The 17,615-nt window shown below is 42.5% G+C and overlaps 1 protein-coding gene across 6 annotated transcripts in view; it reads right to left on the bottom strand.

Moving 5' to 3' along the window:
• Positions 1–1,935: 1,935 nt before the first annotated feature.
• Positions 1,936–17,615, bottom strand: part of Raph1 (Ras association (RalGDS/AF-6) and pleckstrin homology domains 1) — a 103,121-nt gene continuing 87,441 nt past the window's right edge. For 5 of the 6 annotated variants that reach the window (XM_023710040.1, XM_023710042.1, XM_023710043.1 and 2 more), the window contains 4 exons: positions 10,101–10,199; positions 9,412–9,532; positions 7,434–7,582; positions 1,936–5,419 (listed from right to left, as the gene is read on the bottom strand). In XM_023710040.1, the coding sequence (XP_023565808.1) occupies positions 3,641–5,419; positions 7,434–7,582; positions 9,412–9,532; positions 10,101–10,199 (2,148 nt within the window). In that variant the 3' untranslated portion in view covers positions 1,936–3,640. Of the gene's footprint in view, positions 5,420–6,417; positions 6,494–7,433; positions 7,583–9,411; positions 9,533–10,100; positions 10,200–17,615 lie in introns of all 6 variants that reach the window. The other variant, XM_023710044.1, reaches the window with a different exon arrangement.

Here is a 17,615-nt window from a genome sequence, read left to right as displayed (position 1 = left end):
TAAAAGGTACATCTGAAAAGATAACAGACTATTTAATTCTGTTATACTTGGATTTTTCTCTTTAGATGAAATATCAGCTTAGTGAGGCCACATTGCTACAGGGTTAGGGATCATCCTGTTTATACAAATAAAGCTGTATAGAAAAAAAGTCAGACTACTTGAAGTCTAAAAAGCATTTTTTTTAAAAAACTGATCAAACATATAAACCTAAGTTATACCTACTTAAAACCAATTCATTACATGGTGATACAGGTTTATTTGATCTAAACTTTATTAAATTCTGTGTGATTACATCAGCTAAAATGTTTTCAAAGTATATAAAGAAGTCTGGTAATGAAGCATGGAAACAGGAACGGACTGTTTTTAATTGCTTAAAAATTGCCTTTTGTTTGTAACCGATTTAGGTGAGAAAGGTGACAAAGGGTTCTGCTGTAGAGGCCTGACATTTAAATCACACCATTACCTGAAACATTGTATAGTATAATTTATAACCTAATATCCTTTTGGCAAGTTTATTACCATCTGTAATCCACCATAAGCGCAGCTTTTGAAATTTGAATGCACAGTTCCTATAAACTTGATCTCTGAATTTTCACTATTGTATCTTATCTTTCTTGGTAAATCCAGCATTGTTTTTAGTGACAAAGTAAACATGCACATGAAGGAGACCCAAGACAGCGGGCTGCCAGTGGGCAGGAGCACCTTGATTCTAGTGGACTGTGAAACACCGTCATCACTGCATTACTTTTAAATTTTCTCATAAAAATTTTTGTATAACTTAAGATTCTTCCATGTCTTGCTTGAACAAAATTTCAGAAATCTTAAAAATCCAGTTTACAATTGAGTCGTTATCTAAAACCCTTAAGAAGTTTCCTTCCCAAATGAGAATTTTGAGTACATAAGGAGAAAATGTGAAATAAGTCGAGTAGTGAAAGCCAAATTACTGAAATTCAACACAAAAGTCTGTATTACCAGCTCTTAACTGAAGTAAGCTGTTCTGTTGGTGCCTTTCAGAGTTGGTGCAAATTTAAAGCCAGAGTGATCCAATTCTGAAGTTACATATAGGAAGAATGAAAGGTCGCCCCATTGAGCAGATCACTTGCCCTGCCAGGCAGCACTGTGTGCTTCTTGGCAGAGCTATTGGCTGTCCAGATGTTTCATGTGGCCCAAAGCAGCCAAGTGCTGGGATTACAGGCAAGCCTGGGGCACGTGGGGGATTAAAGGAATGTATTGTTTTTTGGGAAACAAAAGAAGTAACTTGTTGCCAGACAAGCCACTGCACTATGGATAGAAATGGCCGGCCCTTGGGCCCTCTTCTGTGTGGCAGCCACTTTTTCAAGAAAGCACACTGGATGCACGTCAGGGTGGCTAGCGTCAGGATGGATACCAGCAGGGCCCACCCTGCCAACAACAAAGGCTGCTTTAGGACTCCAGTCAGGGTGAAGGTGAAAAGCTACACTTGTCTACCTCAACAGAAAAAGATCACAGTTAAAAAAAAAGCTAAAAATAAACACTTAGGGGAAGACTACGTACGTTGATTCATATTCTCAATAACTTTGCTCTGCAAATACGGGTGATCCTTAGGCCCCAAAGCAGCAAGCAGAAGACTGGAAATGACTCCAGCCTGGAGTACTGAGAGGCGAGGCGGTCTGTACTTGTGTTACCCACATTGCTGCACTTGCACAGATAATGCAGCTATGTTGAAGGTCACTTCATAAGCATCAGCATGTCAAGCACACAGAACTGAGGAATCTTAAATGATGTCTTATTGCTCCTTAGCCACATGAATATTTTTTTTTTTGGTTCCTCGAATGCCTTCAGGGCACTTTTGGCCAGTGGGAGAGGTGTGAGGTTCGAACTCCAGCAACCTGAGGCTGACAGCTTTGTGGAAGCAGCCACTTAAAGGCCTGAGCTAGGGCCAGGCCCCCTGCCACATGAATATACTGAACAAATATCCTGGAGATGCAGAGTGGAAAGGTGCACTGTTTCCTCTTTGTGATGCAGTTCTTTTTCGACAGATTACAGTGATGCCTTGCACCCAGCACAATTTTAGTTTATTCTTGAATTCTTTACCCTTTTCCCATTCATTGGCGTTGCTTTCTCCTATGGGGCAGTGTCAACACATACCTGCAGCTTGCACTGGTAATCCTCACAGCAGGAACAGACTTTCATTACAAGATGTTTCGTTTCTCATTGCTGGGACGGCCAATTTTTATTCTCGTTTAAGAGCAGCTTTGATTGCATTTTATTTATAAGAGTCGATTTATGGTAAATTGGTGACAGTACATACTCATGTACAAAGGAAAATTAACAGAAGAAGGTATATAGTATGAAGCATATAGAAGTGTAGTGTGTCCTTCAAGCAGTGGTTCCTTGTTACACCAAACTGCACATGCACAATATGTAAGGTCACTGACAACTTGGTACTGTGTTACTCCACCACAACACCTAGTTACCTAGAGCAGTGTCTACAACCAAGGTGCAGTCGGTGAAGATACTAAACAGCTCTCTATTGGGTATGAGTGACATTACCAAAAACCTCATTTTCTTTCCCTTAGTGGTATTTCCATAGTTAATGGATTCTTTGATTTACATATTATAACCCATGTACAACCTGATCAAGGATATCTGTACAGGGCTCAGTTTTGTTCTGTTATCTTAACCTTTTAGAGAGCAATGCACAACACATTTCAGAAGGTTTTTCTTAATGATGGGCAGGGGAGTATTTTATATACCAACTGTTTACAATTTCAACATCTACCTAAAGTATATGCTATAGAGAAGATTAACTGGTGACCCAATGACATACTGGGACAGTGCATTACAAGGATACTGTGTTGGACATTCTCAAAGTGAAGACCACGAAGCCAACTTGAGGCATCGCAAGACAGCACTCAAACTAGCCAGCATTAGAGTATTAATGCTACACCAAGCTTACCTGTGACAGAACACATCCTAGATGTGGGTGGGACCATTGCAGGAGCACTGCAACTACAGCAGTCTGTTATACCATGGATTTCCTTTGCTATGCACAATCACATGAAGACACTGTGAAAAATTTCTCCTCCTGCACTATTTGCTCATTCTACGAAGCAGAGATTTTCCTGATTTAAAGTGCCCTATAATGTATAGTAATAAAGTAATCAGTCAAGCAGTTCTAACTCAGCCAACTTGGGAAAACCAAACATAAAAGCCCAATAGCTATGTCTAACACTGGTTTTCTCAAACTGAGAAACATGTTATACATCTATTCCTTAATTATGTAATATACAACATGCACGAGTAGACTGCACAGACACTTATAAAATACCTTCTAAGTAATAATTAGAAGTTTTTGGTCCAATCTACATGATAGACAAATCCTAAGAGACAGTAAACATCCCTTTCCATGCCTCTTGCGCTCAAGATATACAAAACCCATTTTCAGATTTGTAGAGGAAAGGAATAAATAGAACTACTCTGTTCTCTCTACATACATATACATTTATGTATACATATGTGTACACAGACACAAACACACACACGGCCACATACTACCTGAATAACATACCAGGAGGCTCTGAACACCTGAATTCACAGATGATCAGGTAAGCTGATTGTAAAAGTGATTACAGGTAACATGAAACTCGTTTTGTGGCAGTTACCAGTCTCTGGAGAGCTTGGTGTTTTGGTCTCTTTTGGGGGGAGCAGGAGGAGGTCCTCTCCGTAAGGTTGCATAGCCTGATATATGACTGCCCCCGTAGCCGGCCTTCTGTTGATCAGAGAGCAGTTCGGGGGGTGGCGGAGGCAGGGCCATGTCATCCATGGTGGCTGTAGGTTCGGCCCTGGACATGCGGGAGGAGGACAGTGAGCCGTGCCGGGTGATGGACTTCCGTTGCAGGGTCCTGTTGAGGTCAGCCAAAAATCCAGGCTGGACGCTAAGGCTGGACTTGGGAGATGTGGGCACTTGTGGCACAACAGTGGCCATTGCTGGCTGCTCAGAGAGCTCTGCTTGGGTGAGGCGGGTACTGTCGTTGCGCTTGGGTCGTGTGGGCGGAGGGGCCTTCTTCACGGAGGACGTTTTACACCACAGCTGTGGCTGAGGGTTAACAACTGCCACTTTGGGGGAAGCGCTTCCTGAAAACACTGGCGGGATCTCAATGGGGGGCAGAGGAAGTTCTGTTTCAGGTGGAGGGGGTGGGAAGTCAGAATCCGACGGTGGAGAGGGGAATTCCACCACTGAGTCCTTCCGTCGCCCGCTCAGCACAGCGGGCTTGGCTGGCGCTGCCCCGGGGAGCACGCTGGGGAAGCCGGCTCCGGGGAGCAGGAGCTTTCCGGGCTTGGGCAGTGCAACGGGGGGCAGGGTCTCGTCGGCGGGTGGGGCGAACCTGCTCACCAGGGTATCCACCGAGGGCCTCTTGGACTCCAGCTGCTCGCCACTGCTCGACTTGATGCTAGAGTTGCGCTGTGGCGTCGGGGGTGGCTTCTTTCCTCCAGGGCTGGATATCTGACTGGGCTTTTTGCCCGGAGATCCTCCTTTATCAGCAGCAGGGGCTGGGGGTGGAGGAGGAGGAGGTGGAGGTGGAGGTGGAGGCGGAAACGCCAGGATACTTTCCGGAGGGGGAGGAGGGAAGTCCGGAGAAGGCGCAGGGACGGTGCTGGGCTGCCACTTGGGCTTCGCTTTCACAGCAGGGGGGGACTGCGGCACGATGTGGGCTGGGCCTGGCTTCAGGGGCTGCGCGTCTGCAGTAGTAGGAGGGAACTGACCGGCCATCTGCTTCACCACAGAGGGCACGGTGGGCATTGGAGACAGCGGGGGCGGGAGCGACTTCCCAACCAGGCTCTGCTGTTTGGGGAACGGGGATGGGGGTGGCTTTTTGGCTGGCGGCGGCGGGGGCGTGGGCCCAGGCACTGGGGGCTTGGGGGGCGTAGGGGCCACCGTGGGCTGAACCTGATGGATCTTTGGCGGTGGCGGTGGCGGTGGGCTGCTCTGCGGCAGCGAAGGGGCACAGGGTGCTGGCTTTAGCTGGGCCATCGCAGAGCCAGGAGTTGGGGGTGGTGGAGGGGGTGGGGGCGGTGGCACGACACCGTTGGGGGGTACCAGGAGCTGAGCTTTGCCGGCCTGTGAGGCCAAGGGCAGCGACTGCGTGCCTGGGGGTGGCGGTGACTTAAACAGGGACCCAGAGTGCTGCGACGCGTTCTGTAGCCTTGTGATCGTGCTGTACTTGACGAACACGGTGGCCGCCGAGCCTGAGGACGGTGCAGACTGGCCAGGAAGTGGGGGTGGCGGAGGTGGTGGTGGGGGTGGTGGAGGTGGCGGTGGCGGCGGGGGCAGCGGGGGCGAGGGCTGGGAAGCAGTGTAGGGGGTGCCTGGCTTAGTCTGTGGGGACAAAGGAGTCACCAGTGACGTGTAGGGCCGATTCAGAGATTCTGTTCTGGCCTAAAAGGAGGATAAAAGAATGAGAAAAAAACAAGCCTGTGAGCAGGGTGATAGGAACAACACGTAGAGACGGACAGTACCCAGAAGGCCACACGGACTCCCAGGGCAGCAAGGACACACAAATCTCTGACATTCAACATCTCTGACAGGCGTGCTGCCTGGCCCTGCAGGAAGTATCTCCTGTTGAGGGGGCCAGTGACCTCGCACACAATTCCCGCATGGGAGCCATCTGCTTGGGGCGCTGGCACCTCCTGACCAGCAGGTGGATGCATGTCACTGGAGACCTTCGCTCCTTGCCTGCACCAACGTGACCAATGCAGATGGGAGCGGATGAGGCTCGGGACAGAAGTGGTGGGGAACTGCCCAGACTCGACTTACTCAGCATGCTGGCATGGTAGTGAGGCGTGCACACACCGTGTCCACGCGAGACACGCACCCCACATGCACAAACCCAGCAGCACAGGTGCAGGACATTCATATACTTGTTTGAAGCATGTGTTGAGAAAGGCTCTGTAAACATTACAGCCAAAGATCACAAAACTATCACACAGAAAAAGCCAGAAGGAAATAAGTGGGGATATTTGGAAGACAAAAGGCAATGTATCAAGAAAAGGGGAGAGTTTGCACCAAACTCCACCTGCGTGCTTCTTGGCATTGCTGAAATGGTTTCATGGAGCAAGTCATGCACAAGTGTGGCTCAAAAACTTTTAAGAGGAGGAAAGTAAGTTCCCTTGGTGTAATAGCTTTTGGGTGCACCATTTAGGCTTTTTGAACCAGCTATTACAAAGAGACAAACCATTCGTTTTCACTTATGACATCTAGCATGAAAGACGCTTACGTTAGTGGGCTACAAGGCTCATTTCATTATAGGCTGAATTCTAATGCCTTCTAGAACACCTACATGTTTCTTTAAAAATGACCAGTGGGAGCAGAAGCATTAGGAGGAAGGAGTAGTTACGGGGTCACCCAGGTTAAGTGTTCCAGAGAACAGCCCTGACCTTCACTTGGCCCTGCCTTGGCTGGCCCAGGGGTGCAGAGCTTAGCTGTGCTGGCCGTCTTGGGTGGCAACTGAGACTGAAGTGACAAGAAACACACAAGGGTCATGACTCAGACAGATGACACTATGCCTGGGCTCATTCTCTTTCTGAAACTAGGGATGGATTCTGTTTCTTCATCACTGGGTAATGAATGCTCCTCTGCACTCTCAGGGCCACTTAAGCATAAATGGAAGTAAAGGAAGAAATGTTTCAATAAGTAAAGAATAAATGCCCATTTGGTTCTCATTTGTGAATGTACTGAGGGACTCTGACCACAAGAACAAAAAACTCAAAATGGTTACTAGCTAAGAACTACATAGCCCAGCCAGGGCGCTGCTCAGCTCTGGCGTGGTGGCCTGGACAGAACTCCCCTCTGCTGTGTGAACTTGCCTTTCCACTCAGTCAAAGAATCTATTTTCCTAAACTTATAGTCCTAAAATAATTATTCTTAGGTGTCTGAATAATCTACTTTGCAAGGCTGAGAAACAAACTTTTAAGGGGACTGATTTAAATTTGGTCTTCTACTATAAAGCAGAATTTGAGAAAGTTCGTTAGTGTCCAAAGAAATGCTAAAAGTCATAAAAGATGAGGAATAAGTCTGAACAAATTCAGTTAATAACAGATATAGAAATAATTGCAAGCAGTTTCTCTGGAACATGTACCACTATAGGGTACTCGTACTGCATGGTACTGTTCTACCAACTGGTTAAGGGTACAAAGGAGAAAAATGTTTTATCTTAAAATTTTGAACCACTGATAAATGAGTTAAACTGACAAGAGTTGTTTTTAGATCATTAGAGTGAAATAGCAAATAACCTCTTCTAAGGAGAAGTCAGATCAGCAGGTCTCTCTCAAATGGTTTCTTCCATTACAATAGCAAGACTGAGGACCTAGGTGGAGACTGAAATGGCCCTGAGGAAGAGGCCCAGGAAGGGAGAGGAACAGCACTACCCAAGCCCAGGAGTGCCCGTCCTTACCTTGCTGGTCTCCTCCAGCTGAGTGCCGCGCTTCCAAGCCTCAGAGAAGATGGAGCTCACAATGCTCTGGGCACGGATGTGCCCTGGCCCTGCTGGCTGGGTGTCAGAGACACCACTGTCAGACTGGTTAGAATGATTGGACTGAGATTCTGTTATGGAGTGGGAGAGCAGATTAAGTCAGGCATTATTCTGACAGTCTGAACATGTGCTTTTAGGTCTTTTACACAGAATCAAAAGCTATGTAGAATAACAGTAAATTAATTTTACACCACTCCCTTTTACTACAAACACAGTATTTTTCATTAGAAAACTTCCCTTATCTTAGGAAATAAGGGATTTTTTTTTTTTTTAAAACATGGTCTCAATGCCCACTTCAGTCTGGCCTTGAGCTCACTACATAGCCTAGGCTGGCCTTGAATCTGCACTGATCCTTCTGCCTCAGCCTCCTGAGTGCTGGGATTACAGGCATGTGCCACCATTCCTGAATGTAAATCTTAGTTTTTCATAAATATTTCACTATGAGAGACAAAATTACAGTAGAAGAGCTCCGTTTTGATGACTAACAGAGTGCTTCTTAGTTTTGGTTTCATGCTTTTCCCTTGATTAGACTAAGACTATGAATTTGGGAAGAAGAGCACAGGCCAAATAAACCAACTTGCTCAAATCCTTTGAGGGGCACATGAGATCAGTGTGACTTTCTACCTGATACTACTGACCATGATCATGGGGTGAGGTTGTGTGTGTCAGGTTCTGTGCCGGATAGTAACTGCCCCCTTCTGTGCTACTCTTTGGAAGCAACTCACTGTGTGCAGTCCACACTTGAGGAGCAGAGAGACAAAGTACCTCCTCAAAGAAAAGTATCTAGGTAAGCTATTTATAAGTTTTCTGTGTAAAATTAAGTCTCTTCCTTGTTTATTCAATAACTTGCTCATATTGGTATAGACTCATAGATATTTATTTTATGATCTGGGTTATTACCCTACACTACATTATTTATTTTACTGTCTAATTCTTCTAGCTTTGGCGGTCAGACTTAGGTAGATTCCAAATCCCTTTAACATACTTTTATTACTGGAGTATACAGATTCTACAGTCAGTGAACAAAACTAGGAAATACATGTATGTATACACCAACCTGCATACATATACACATTCTATATTGGTTTACAGGCCTGGGATTTGGCTCAGCAGTAGAACGCTTGCCTAGCAAGCTGGAAGCCCTGGGTTCAGTCTTCGGCATCAAAAACAAAAAATAAACCCCTTCTAAAAAACAATTCAAAAAAATATAGTAAAATAAATTTGTTTAAATAATTTAGGGATGAAATTAAATCAGTTTAATCAATAAGTAACAAAAAGTTCTGCTTTTAGGGGGTTATGAACATCAGGGAATGTTTTGAAAGTGAAGAAGCATTTACTTTACAACTTAAACTTGTTTATATTTGCTTGAAGGATGTGGGAATTTGAAAGTCCTATTTGAGTATCAATGGCTTCCTGTAAAAATTTCACAAAGTTTGATGACTTGAATGGTTTCCTGAATTGTAATTCTGAACTAGTTTCAGGCATTTCCACTACAGTGCAATATCAGGAAATCTGTATGAAAGGAAGGTGGCCTCCTGATAGATTCTGAGGACAGAGATTCTGCCAAGCAATTTTTTTTTTTTTTTTTTTGTGGAACCGGGGATTGAACTCAGGCCCTTGCACTTGCCAGGGAAGCGCTTATTCCACTGAGCCATCACCCCAGCCCTTGCCAAGCAATTGTTTAACCCATACATTTCAGTACATGTAATGGATTCTGAATACGCTTTACACATATAAATTATAAAACTCCTGGCTTTACAAGTCTGTATATACTGATTTGAGAACTGGTCCGTGATACTGTCCACTCTTGAAAAATTTGGCTCTGGTTTCTATGAATCAAGTTGAAATGATCAGGTCTATTACCAGTCTCCAAAATGGCGCTTTGAGGCATCTGAACTACCTGGGATGCTGGAAGAGCTGGATCCTGATTTAATACTGGAGCTGGATAAGGATGTCCAGTCATAGGCAGACTCTGTCCTCTTCACAGCTTCTTGATAGTTTGCATAGAGCTGCTTCCCATACTAAATAGAGACAATAAATGATGACACTGAATTGTACTTGTTATCAGAAGGATAAGGTAGCAAATGGGGATGCATCTGTTTACTGATTTATAGTTGTATTAATATCTATAATACTCCCAAGTCTTGCAGTACTAGCAAATCGTAATCTTCCTCATTTATATAAAAGCAGTAGGAAGTTAACAGTTGATTAAAAGTATTTTTTCACCTCAAATTCTTGATCAAGGGCCTTATCTTTAACACTATTAAAGAAACTGCTCTAATTCTGGTTGCTAAATGATTATTAAATTAAAAAATTACTTTGCCTAGGCTAACCTCTGCTATGAGAATCACATAATACATTCTCCCAAGACAAAATACTGTGATGCTACTTGACAAGCTTTTACCAGCAGTGTTAATCCATGAATACCAACTATTATCACTACCAAGAAAAAAGGACATTAAAAAAAAAAAAAAAAAGCACACTTAGGTCCAAGAAAATGAAATACCAGCAAAATCATGAACTATCATGAAACTCAAATTGCATCATAACCATCATTTAACCCTTTCCATCCCATCTGAAGGAATGCACCTTCGCAATGCGAATCCCGTTGACCCACTGATGCAAGGTCCTCATATCATCACAGCAGAGGTATTTGATATACTGAGATTTCTTCTGGATCTGTGGGTGCTGCAAGAGCAAAATGCAAAATCAAAATTAGTCTTCTGGAGACATGGAAAAAATAAGTTTTATCAAAGTTTAAACTTATCCTGGTAAGTTATTAGATATCCAAATAATAAATATATTTCTCATATGGCCAAACAGAAAAGCCCACATGGAGTGAAACTTGGGTTAAGCTTTAGGTCAGTCTGTCCACATTAAAGTAAACCTTCACACATGGGAAATCCCCAGATATCCCTTCTACATTTGAAAGAAACAAAATCCATCAAGGTTAATTCAGCAGAATTCTTAATTTGTAGGATTGGAAAAAGGGGAGAAAATTCTATTTCACTTTGAACTCTCCTGATTTCCAACTGAGAGGGCTTTGGTGAGGCTTCAGCACTGCTCTGGAGTTATCACTGGGCTAGGGCATCGAGCACACAGCACCAGTCCAGGACAGAAGCCCATGGCTCTATCTGGTGCTGCGGTAGAGACAGATGTGGAGGTCCCTCCCCACTGTGGCAGGAGCACAGTGTGTGTCGCAGGAGCCAGTAGCTTCTTGGAGCCAGTAGCTTCTATGCATCTATTGACGCCTGGGCAGGGTGAAGGACCTGCCGTGGGCTACTAGTGCTCATCTTAGGAATGGAATGAAGCCAGTTTAATTCTACTGGACCTCAACCACTAGTGTCTAGAAAAGAAAAGGCTCAAACTACACTGAATTTGGATGTAATGAGGCCAGTTTATTATTGCTCTTTTCATTCATTCTGAAAAATTAAAATGATAGCTGTATTTTGCCAAAACACCTAATATTTGTGTTTAATTACATGAATGAAAGCAGTTTGAAAAGAATTTATCCAAAATTCCCTACATTTGTTTGTTGTAGAAGCCATGATATCAATAAAACAAGTTCACAGCTGCATTGTTAATGATCAATCCTTGTTCTACTGTGAGAAAGAAAATGTCACAACTCTTTAGTGTTTTGTTCCCAGGGCAGCCAACAGTTTGCAGAGCTCAGGAGGCTCTTTTAAAACACTTATTACAGGGGCTGGGGAGATGGCTCAGTGGAATAAACGCTTCCCTGGCAAGCGCAAGGGTCTCAGTTCAATCCCCGGTTCCCCCCAAAAATAAATAAATAAATAAAAATAAAAAAATCAAATAAAACACTTATTACCTAGACCACCTTTTTTCTTTTCTTTTCTTTTTTAGGACCAGCGAGATAGCTCAGTAGACTAAGTGCCTGCTTAGGCAGGCGCAGGGGCCGGAATTCAATCTCCAGCACCACATACCATGCTGCTGGCCACTGAGACCGGGTGTGGTGGCACACCCCTGTAATCCCAACCCCAGAGAGGCTGAAAACAGGAGGATCACTGCAAGTCCTAGCTGGTAGGGAGACCCTGTACCAAATACAAAACAACAACAACAAAAAGGAATGCACTGGGATTACAGGTGTGTGCCACCACACCAGGTTTCAGGGCTGGCTCAACATACCCAGGGTCCTGGGGCTGGGACAGTATGTGGTACCAGGGATTGAACTCAGGACCCTGTGCTTGCCAGGCAGGTGCTTATTCTGCTGAGCTATCTCCCTAGCCCCAGCACTATTTTCTTGAAGGCTGTAGTCAGTTTAAAATGATAAACTCTCAATCAATAAAAGGGAAGCAAAACAATACCCAACAACTTCTCTTCTGACAATATAGTCCTGTCTCCTGGAATACAGTGCTTGTCTATACTACATTATGTTCCAAGAATGTGTCATGGTAACCTTTAAAGCACAAAGGAGTACACATGAAAGAGTTATGTTTTTCCACACAAGGATGAAGAAGAATTTCACCTCATTTATTCATTCAACAAATATTTACTGCATGAGAACTATTTGCTTTGACTATTTAGGATATAGTGATAAGCAAAACAGAACAGGTCTTTGGCTAATGTCACAGTGTATGCAGAAGATGAAGTAGGCATCTGAGGAAGCATGGAAGAGATGTTCTCCTCAGAGGCACTGCCTCTGGCAGGGGCTGCTACAGGACCATCTCAGCCTTTTTTGTCACCTCCCTCCACGGTCATTAACAACTATCTTGACTACCTGGAGCTTGTTAACAGCAGGGTCCTGAGTATGCACATATGACTATCCACTCTCTACATGAAAAGGTGTTTTCAATAACAGAGTATCAGGGCTGGGTATTTAGCTCAGCAGTAGAACACTTGCATAGCAAGCTAGAAGCACTGGGTTTGGTCCTTAGCACCAAAATCAAAACAAACCAAACCCAAACAAAAGTAAGCATCAACAGAGTATCAGGGAAAAATCAAAGAAAATTATCCTCTGCTTTTTTCACTTCACCTCTCTCACCTAGGCATCTGGTTAACATCCTGAAGAGCTGGGTGTTTTTCTGATTCTATTTAAGTCAAGCATCACACTGTTTGTTAATTTAAAATTCATTTTAGGGACTCAGTTCTTTTTTATCTTCCCATATAATAAAGGCACTCACAGCAGTCCTTATTCAAGGTCCCCATTATTAATAATCCCTCAGGAATCAGCTGTCCCACTAGTCCACTGATAGCTTATTAAAAATAGCACCAGAGATTATGTGAAATATTTCACATATTTTAAACTCATTCAATCCTCACAGAAACTCTTATTACCATTACTACCATTTCTACATTCTGGAAGTGATTAATGATAGAACATTAGGACTTGGGAGATAGCTTGGCAGGCTAAGCACCTGCCTGGTAAGCACAAGGACCCAAGTTTGATGCCTATATTTGCATGCCATGCCAGCCATCGAAAGTGGACAGGGTGGCACATGTCTGTAATCCCAGTGCTGGGAAAGCTGAGACAGGAGGATCAGTACCAGTCCACGCTGTGTAGTGAAACCCTGAACCAAATAAATGAAAGATTAAGAAAAATTTTTTAAAAGATAGAAGATTAAAGACAGCAATTAAACTTTCTTTTCATAAGCGAAAGAACTGAGAAATGAACCAATTCAATTTTATTCCAGCACCCATAACCTTAACTATTATGTCATATTACTGCCTTACAAGTTACTTATAAGTAATGGTGCTTCAGAAGTTCAATGCAAACTGCTTTTCCTTTCCTACCTACCACAGAGAAATAAATTATTTTGCCTCAATCTGCCTAAAGCAAGCCCTAGTCCAACAATAAATGTGGTATGTAATTTTCAAACAGATTTCCTTAAGAAACTTATTTAAGTGTGAGGAGATAGCTCAGCAGTCTAAGTGCCTGCCTGGCAAGTGTAAGGACCTGCCTGGGCTTGATCCTTGGTACCGCATGCTGTGCCGGCTCCCACCTGTGCCAAACTGGGTGTGATGGTGCACGCCTATAATCCCAGCACCACGGAGGCTGAGACAGGATCACTACAAGTCTGAGATGCATAGTAAAACCTTGTACCAAATAAAACATTTTTTTTTAAAGCAAACATTTAATTACAGATGAATACACAACCTGTTTGTTCCTATATTGTCAAATTTGATGGATAAACTTTACTTATCAATACTTTTATGACCTTTAAAAAACAAATTACCAAAATGTGACTGTGTACATATGAGATGTGATCAAGGTATACAGTGAATTTTTAAATAAAGTTATATAAAAGAGACACTGCTATCATTGTCCCCCAAAATATTCACTCCCCTTTACTCAAGCACACTTACCTTTTTTTTTTTTTTCTTTTTTCCCTATCACTGAAGCAGTTCTGGAAATCCCTTCTTGTGTTTTTATGTGGTATGATGAAAAACCCAGTATGTTCTCATCCACCTTATTCCCCAGCTGCTACCATAAAACTTTTGGCTCTTCACCAAAGTCAAAATGATGATGAAAAGGAAATGTTTTGAAATTATTCAGGCAGTTGTGGCAGCACAACTATAGATCCTCATGGAAAAGGACCCCTAGAACTACTTTAGAAAGTAGCAAACATCATGGGCTAAGTGTTTCAACTGAGCATAGTATTTGGCTGGGGATATTAACTACAATAGGTCTTTTATTGTTAAAAATATTTAAATGTTCACACCATATGTTTTATTCAAACCTGGCATATTTCTAGTATCCAATATTTCACTGGAAAATCATAGCCCAAAGCTGATAGAAAGATAAGGCCCTATAAATACTAAGCTTGTATTTGTGTAAACCCTGTAGAGCAGCATTTTCTTTAGAACTCATGTTCAAGAATAAAAATATTTGTATAGGCAAAATCTAGTAAAGACTCGAGGACTGAAGACTTGTCTTTAATTAAACCCTAATGGTTATGTGATGCTGGGCAAATGGCAGAAGGATTTTTTTTTTTTTCCTCTGAATGCCTTCAGGGCAGGTTTGGCTGGCTTGAGTTGTGGGGATCGAACCACAGCAATCTGAGCCTGACTGCTTTTTTTTTTTTTTTTTTTTTTTTTTTGGTGGAACTGGGGGTTGAACTCAGGCCCTTGCACTTGCCAGGGAAGTACTTATTCCACTGAGCCATCTCCCGGGCCCCATGACTGCTTTGTTGAAGCAGCCACTTAAAGAACTGAGCTAAGGGGCAGGCTCCCAATATATACAGTGCTGGACAAATTGACCCTGAGTACTGCACTTCAGCTTCTGTGCTGCTCCTTTCTAGTGCAGGCTGTCACCTCACGTTCTACACTGAATGATAGTGACTATGTTTTCTAATGGCAGAAAAAAAATATAGAATACAGAGATCACTAATAGTGAATATAAAACGTAGATATTGTTGAAAAACGAAGGAAAAACCCTTGACACAAAAATATTCTTAAGAATTCTGTGAGTTAAAAAAGAGACTATTAAACAGCCTGAGTATTCTATACTCAAAATGTCCAGATTCAGATTTCAAAATTTTAAGGATTTTGGAATATTTGCAGACTACTGCTTGGGCATCCCTAATCTGAATATCTGAAGTGCTCTGAACTCTGAAAAAAAAGAAAAAAATAGGGTCTGGGGAGAAAACATGGGTGTGTTGGCATAGTCTGTAATTCCAATGCTGGGGAAGCTGAGACAGAAGGATCACTATGAGTTGGAGCTGTGTATCAAGACCCTGTACCAAATGTATACATACATACATATATACATACATACATACATACATGATTAAAGCAAATTTTTTTCTTCATGTGGTGCTGGGATTGAACCTAGGGCCCCATGCATGGTAAGTAAAGGCTCTTCTGAAACTTTCTGAATGTCATGCTGGTTCTTGAAAAGTGAGATTTCAAAATTGGACATACATGTGTAAATATCACATTGATTCTCTGGTGTAAGAAACTGAGAATATAAGTAGGCCCAAAATGTATAACAGGTATTGTGAAATAGGAAAAAAAATATTTAAATGGGGAGGGGAATAAAGAAGGGGGGAGGAGGAAAGAAGGAAAAAGTAAAAAAAAAGAAAAAAGGAAAACATAGAAACAAAGCTTTTGGTAAATTGGGGAGTGATGAAGGGAAGGTAGGGGGATGGGGAAATAAAGAAATCAAGTTATATCATATGCAGGTACAAGTTCTGTATGATGAATGTGATTATTATGTATACCTAAAATGTATAAAATGTACCTAAAAACAAGTCAGACGTCAGTGCATATCAGATTATGGATTTTCAAATTAGGGATTTCCAACCTGTCAGAGATAGTACTCACAGTTAGTAGGATTTTGACAGACAATGTTAGTTACCTTTCTCACAGTAGATGCCTCTTCTTCCTACTTCTCATCAAGTAGAGGACAATCCATCACCTGTGTCCCAAATGTGTGGGTTCTGACTAGTGAGGGGCAAGCACAGTGATTTTGTATGCCTTCTCAGTGAATGGTGTCGCAGTTGGAATGTACTTTAGGTCAAAAATCCTCTAGGTGTGAGGATGCTGTGCCTAGTTACATATACCCATAATCCCAGCACTTTGGGAGGCTGTGGCAAGAAGATCTCAAATTCAAGTCCAGCCTGGACAACTTTGTGAAACCCTATCTCAAAAAACAGTTCGCAAGGGTAGGACTATGGGGTAGCTTCTGGAAAAGTTTTCTCCTTTTAAAAAAAGGCAAATACAGGGCCGATCATATAACTCAGTGGATTAAAGTGCCTGCTTAGGCAGATGCAGGAGCTGGGGATTCAATCCCCTGCCGGCTTTGCTGGCCCCGCCCCCAAGGCGCACTGAGACGATTGAGACTGCATGGTGGCATGTACCTGTAATCCCAGCCTTTGGGAGGCTGAAAGACAGGAGGATCACTATGAGTCCAATCTGTGCAGTGAAACCCTATAGATCCTGTACTGAAATACATTAAGAAAAAAAAAATAATTTTTAAAAAAGGCAAATACACTACACGGAGAAAAGTCCTTGTTCTGCTGTATTTCCCTAGGCCTTTGTTGATGCCTAGACCTGCAGTGTTCATCTCACCACAGTGAGGTAAGTTAGCCTGCACAAGGAGGACAGGCAGAAGACAGAACAGAGAAAGATAGGAAGAGGGTGGGTTCTCACAACTCTGAGCTGCTGAAATAACCAGCTCTTATTTCATGTTATAAAACCCCTCAAATAGCTTTCTTTTTATGTGGGTTATGTCTACTAATGGCATTGATTGTTTAAGTTAGTCTCTTAAAAAACATCAGATCCCAAAAGAACATGTAGGTCTTTATGCTGTTTCTTGAAAGAAGATGAAATTCTTAGGAGAAAGATGCCCTGCCTACATGAGTAATATACTACATTCCTATGTTCCAGGATAATAGCTCAGACAATTCTGTGCAGACCTTTTTACTAAGACAATGCTGTCTTCTAGCCTACTTATGCAATGTGCTGCTGTATGCCCCTTATTATTCTTGCTGTAACCCTGCTGGCAGTAATGTACTCCACTAGTTCAATCCAATTCTCTTGCCAAGACTGCCTCTGAGAAGATGGAAATGGAGTTATTCTACCTCTTCAATATTTACCTCATTAGAAATCAAAGTAGGAAAAATTAAGATACAATATTACCTAAAAACACACTGTACATGTCAACGGCAAAAATATATCACATTACGTGACCTTGTAGAAAACTCCATTATACATTTCTGAGAGAATCAAGAGTGCAAAAGGCAAATAACATCTTAGCATTATAGAAAAATCAATTTTGACATTATGGTCCTAATTTTCAGGGGACCTCGGTCTTGTTTTAAAAACTGTTTGGGTGAAGTTACTTTGTTTTGACGTTAAAGAATTATTTGCTCTTAAGTAACTTAAATGATACAGTGGTGGTCTCTGAGAGAGTATTGTTTAACAAAGTGTTGCCATTACATCCCCCTATCCTAAACAAATCCTGCACTCTAGAGCCAAATGACAATTCTCTGAGAAGAGAGAAATAAAACATGAAGATATAAACATGCAGACTTAAGGCTAAGGTAGAGCTAAGGAGCCAATTTATGTAGAATTTGGGCACAGCACCCTCTGATGGTTCTGCTCAGCAAAGGAAAATAACTAAAACAAAAGGTATGTGTCTCA

Source organism: Octodon degus, unplaced genomic scaffold, assembly GCF_000260255.1.
Source record: "Octodon degus isolate 3935 unplaced genomic scaffold, OctDeg1.0 scaffold00016, whole genome shotgun sequence".
Taxonomy (NCBI): Eukaryota; Metazoa; Chordata; class Mammalia; order Rodentia; family Octodontidae; genus Octodon; species Octodon degus.
This window is presented reverse-complemented; position numbering and strand designations above follow the sequence as displayed.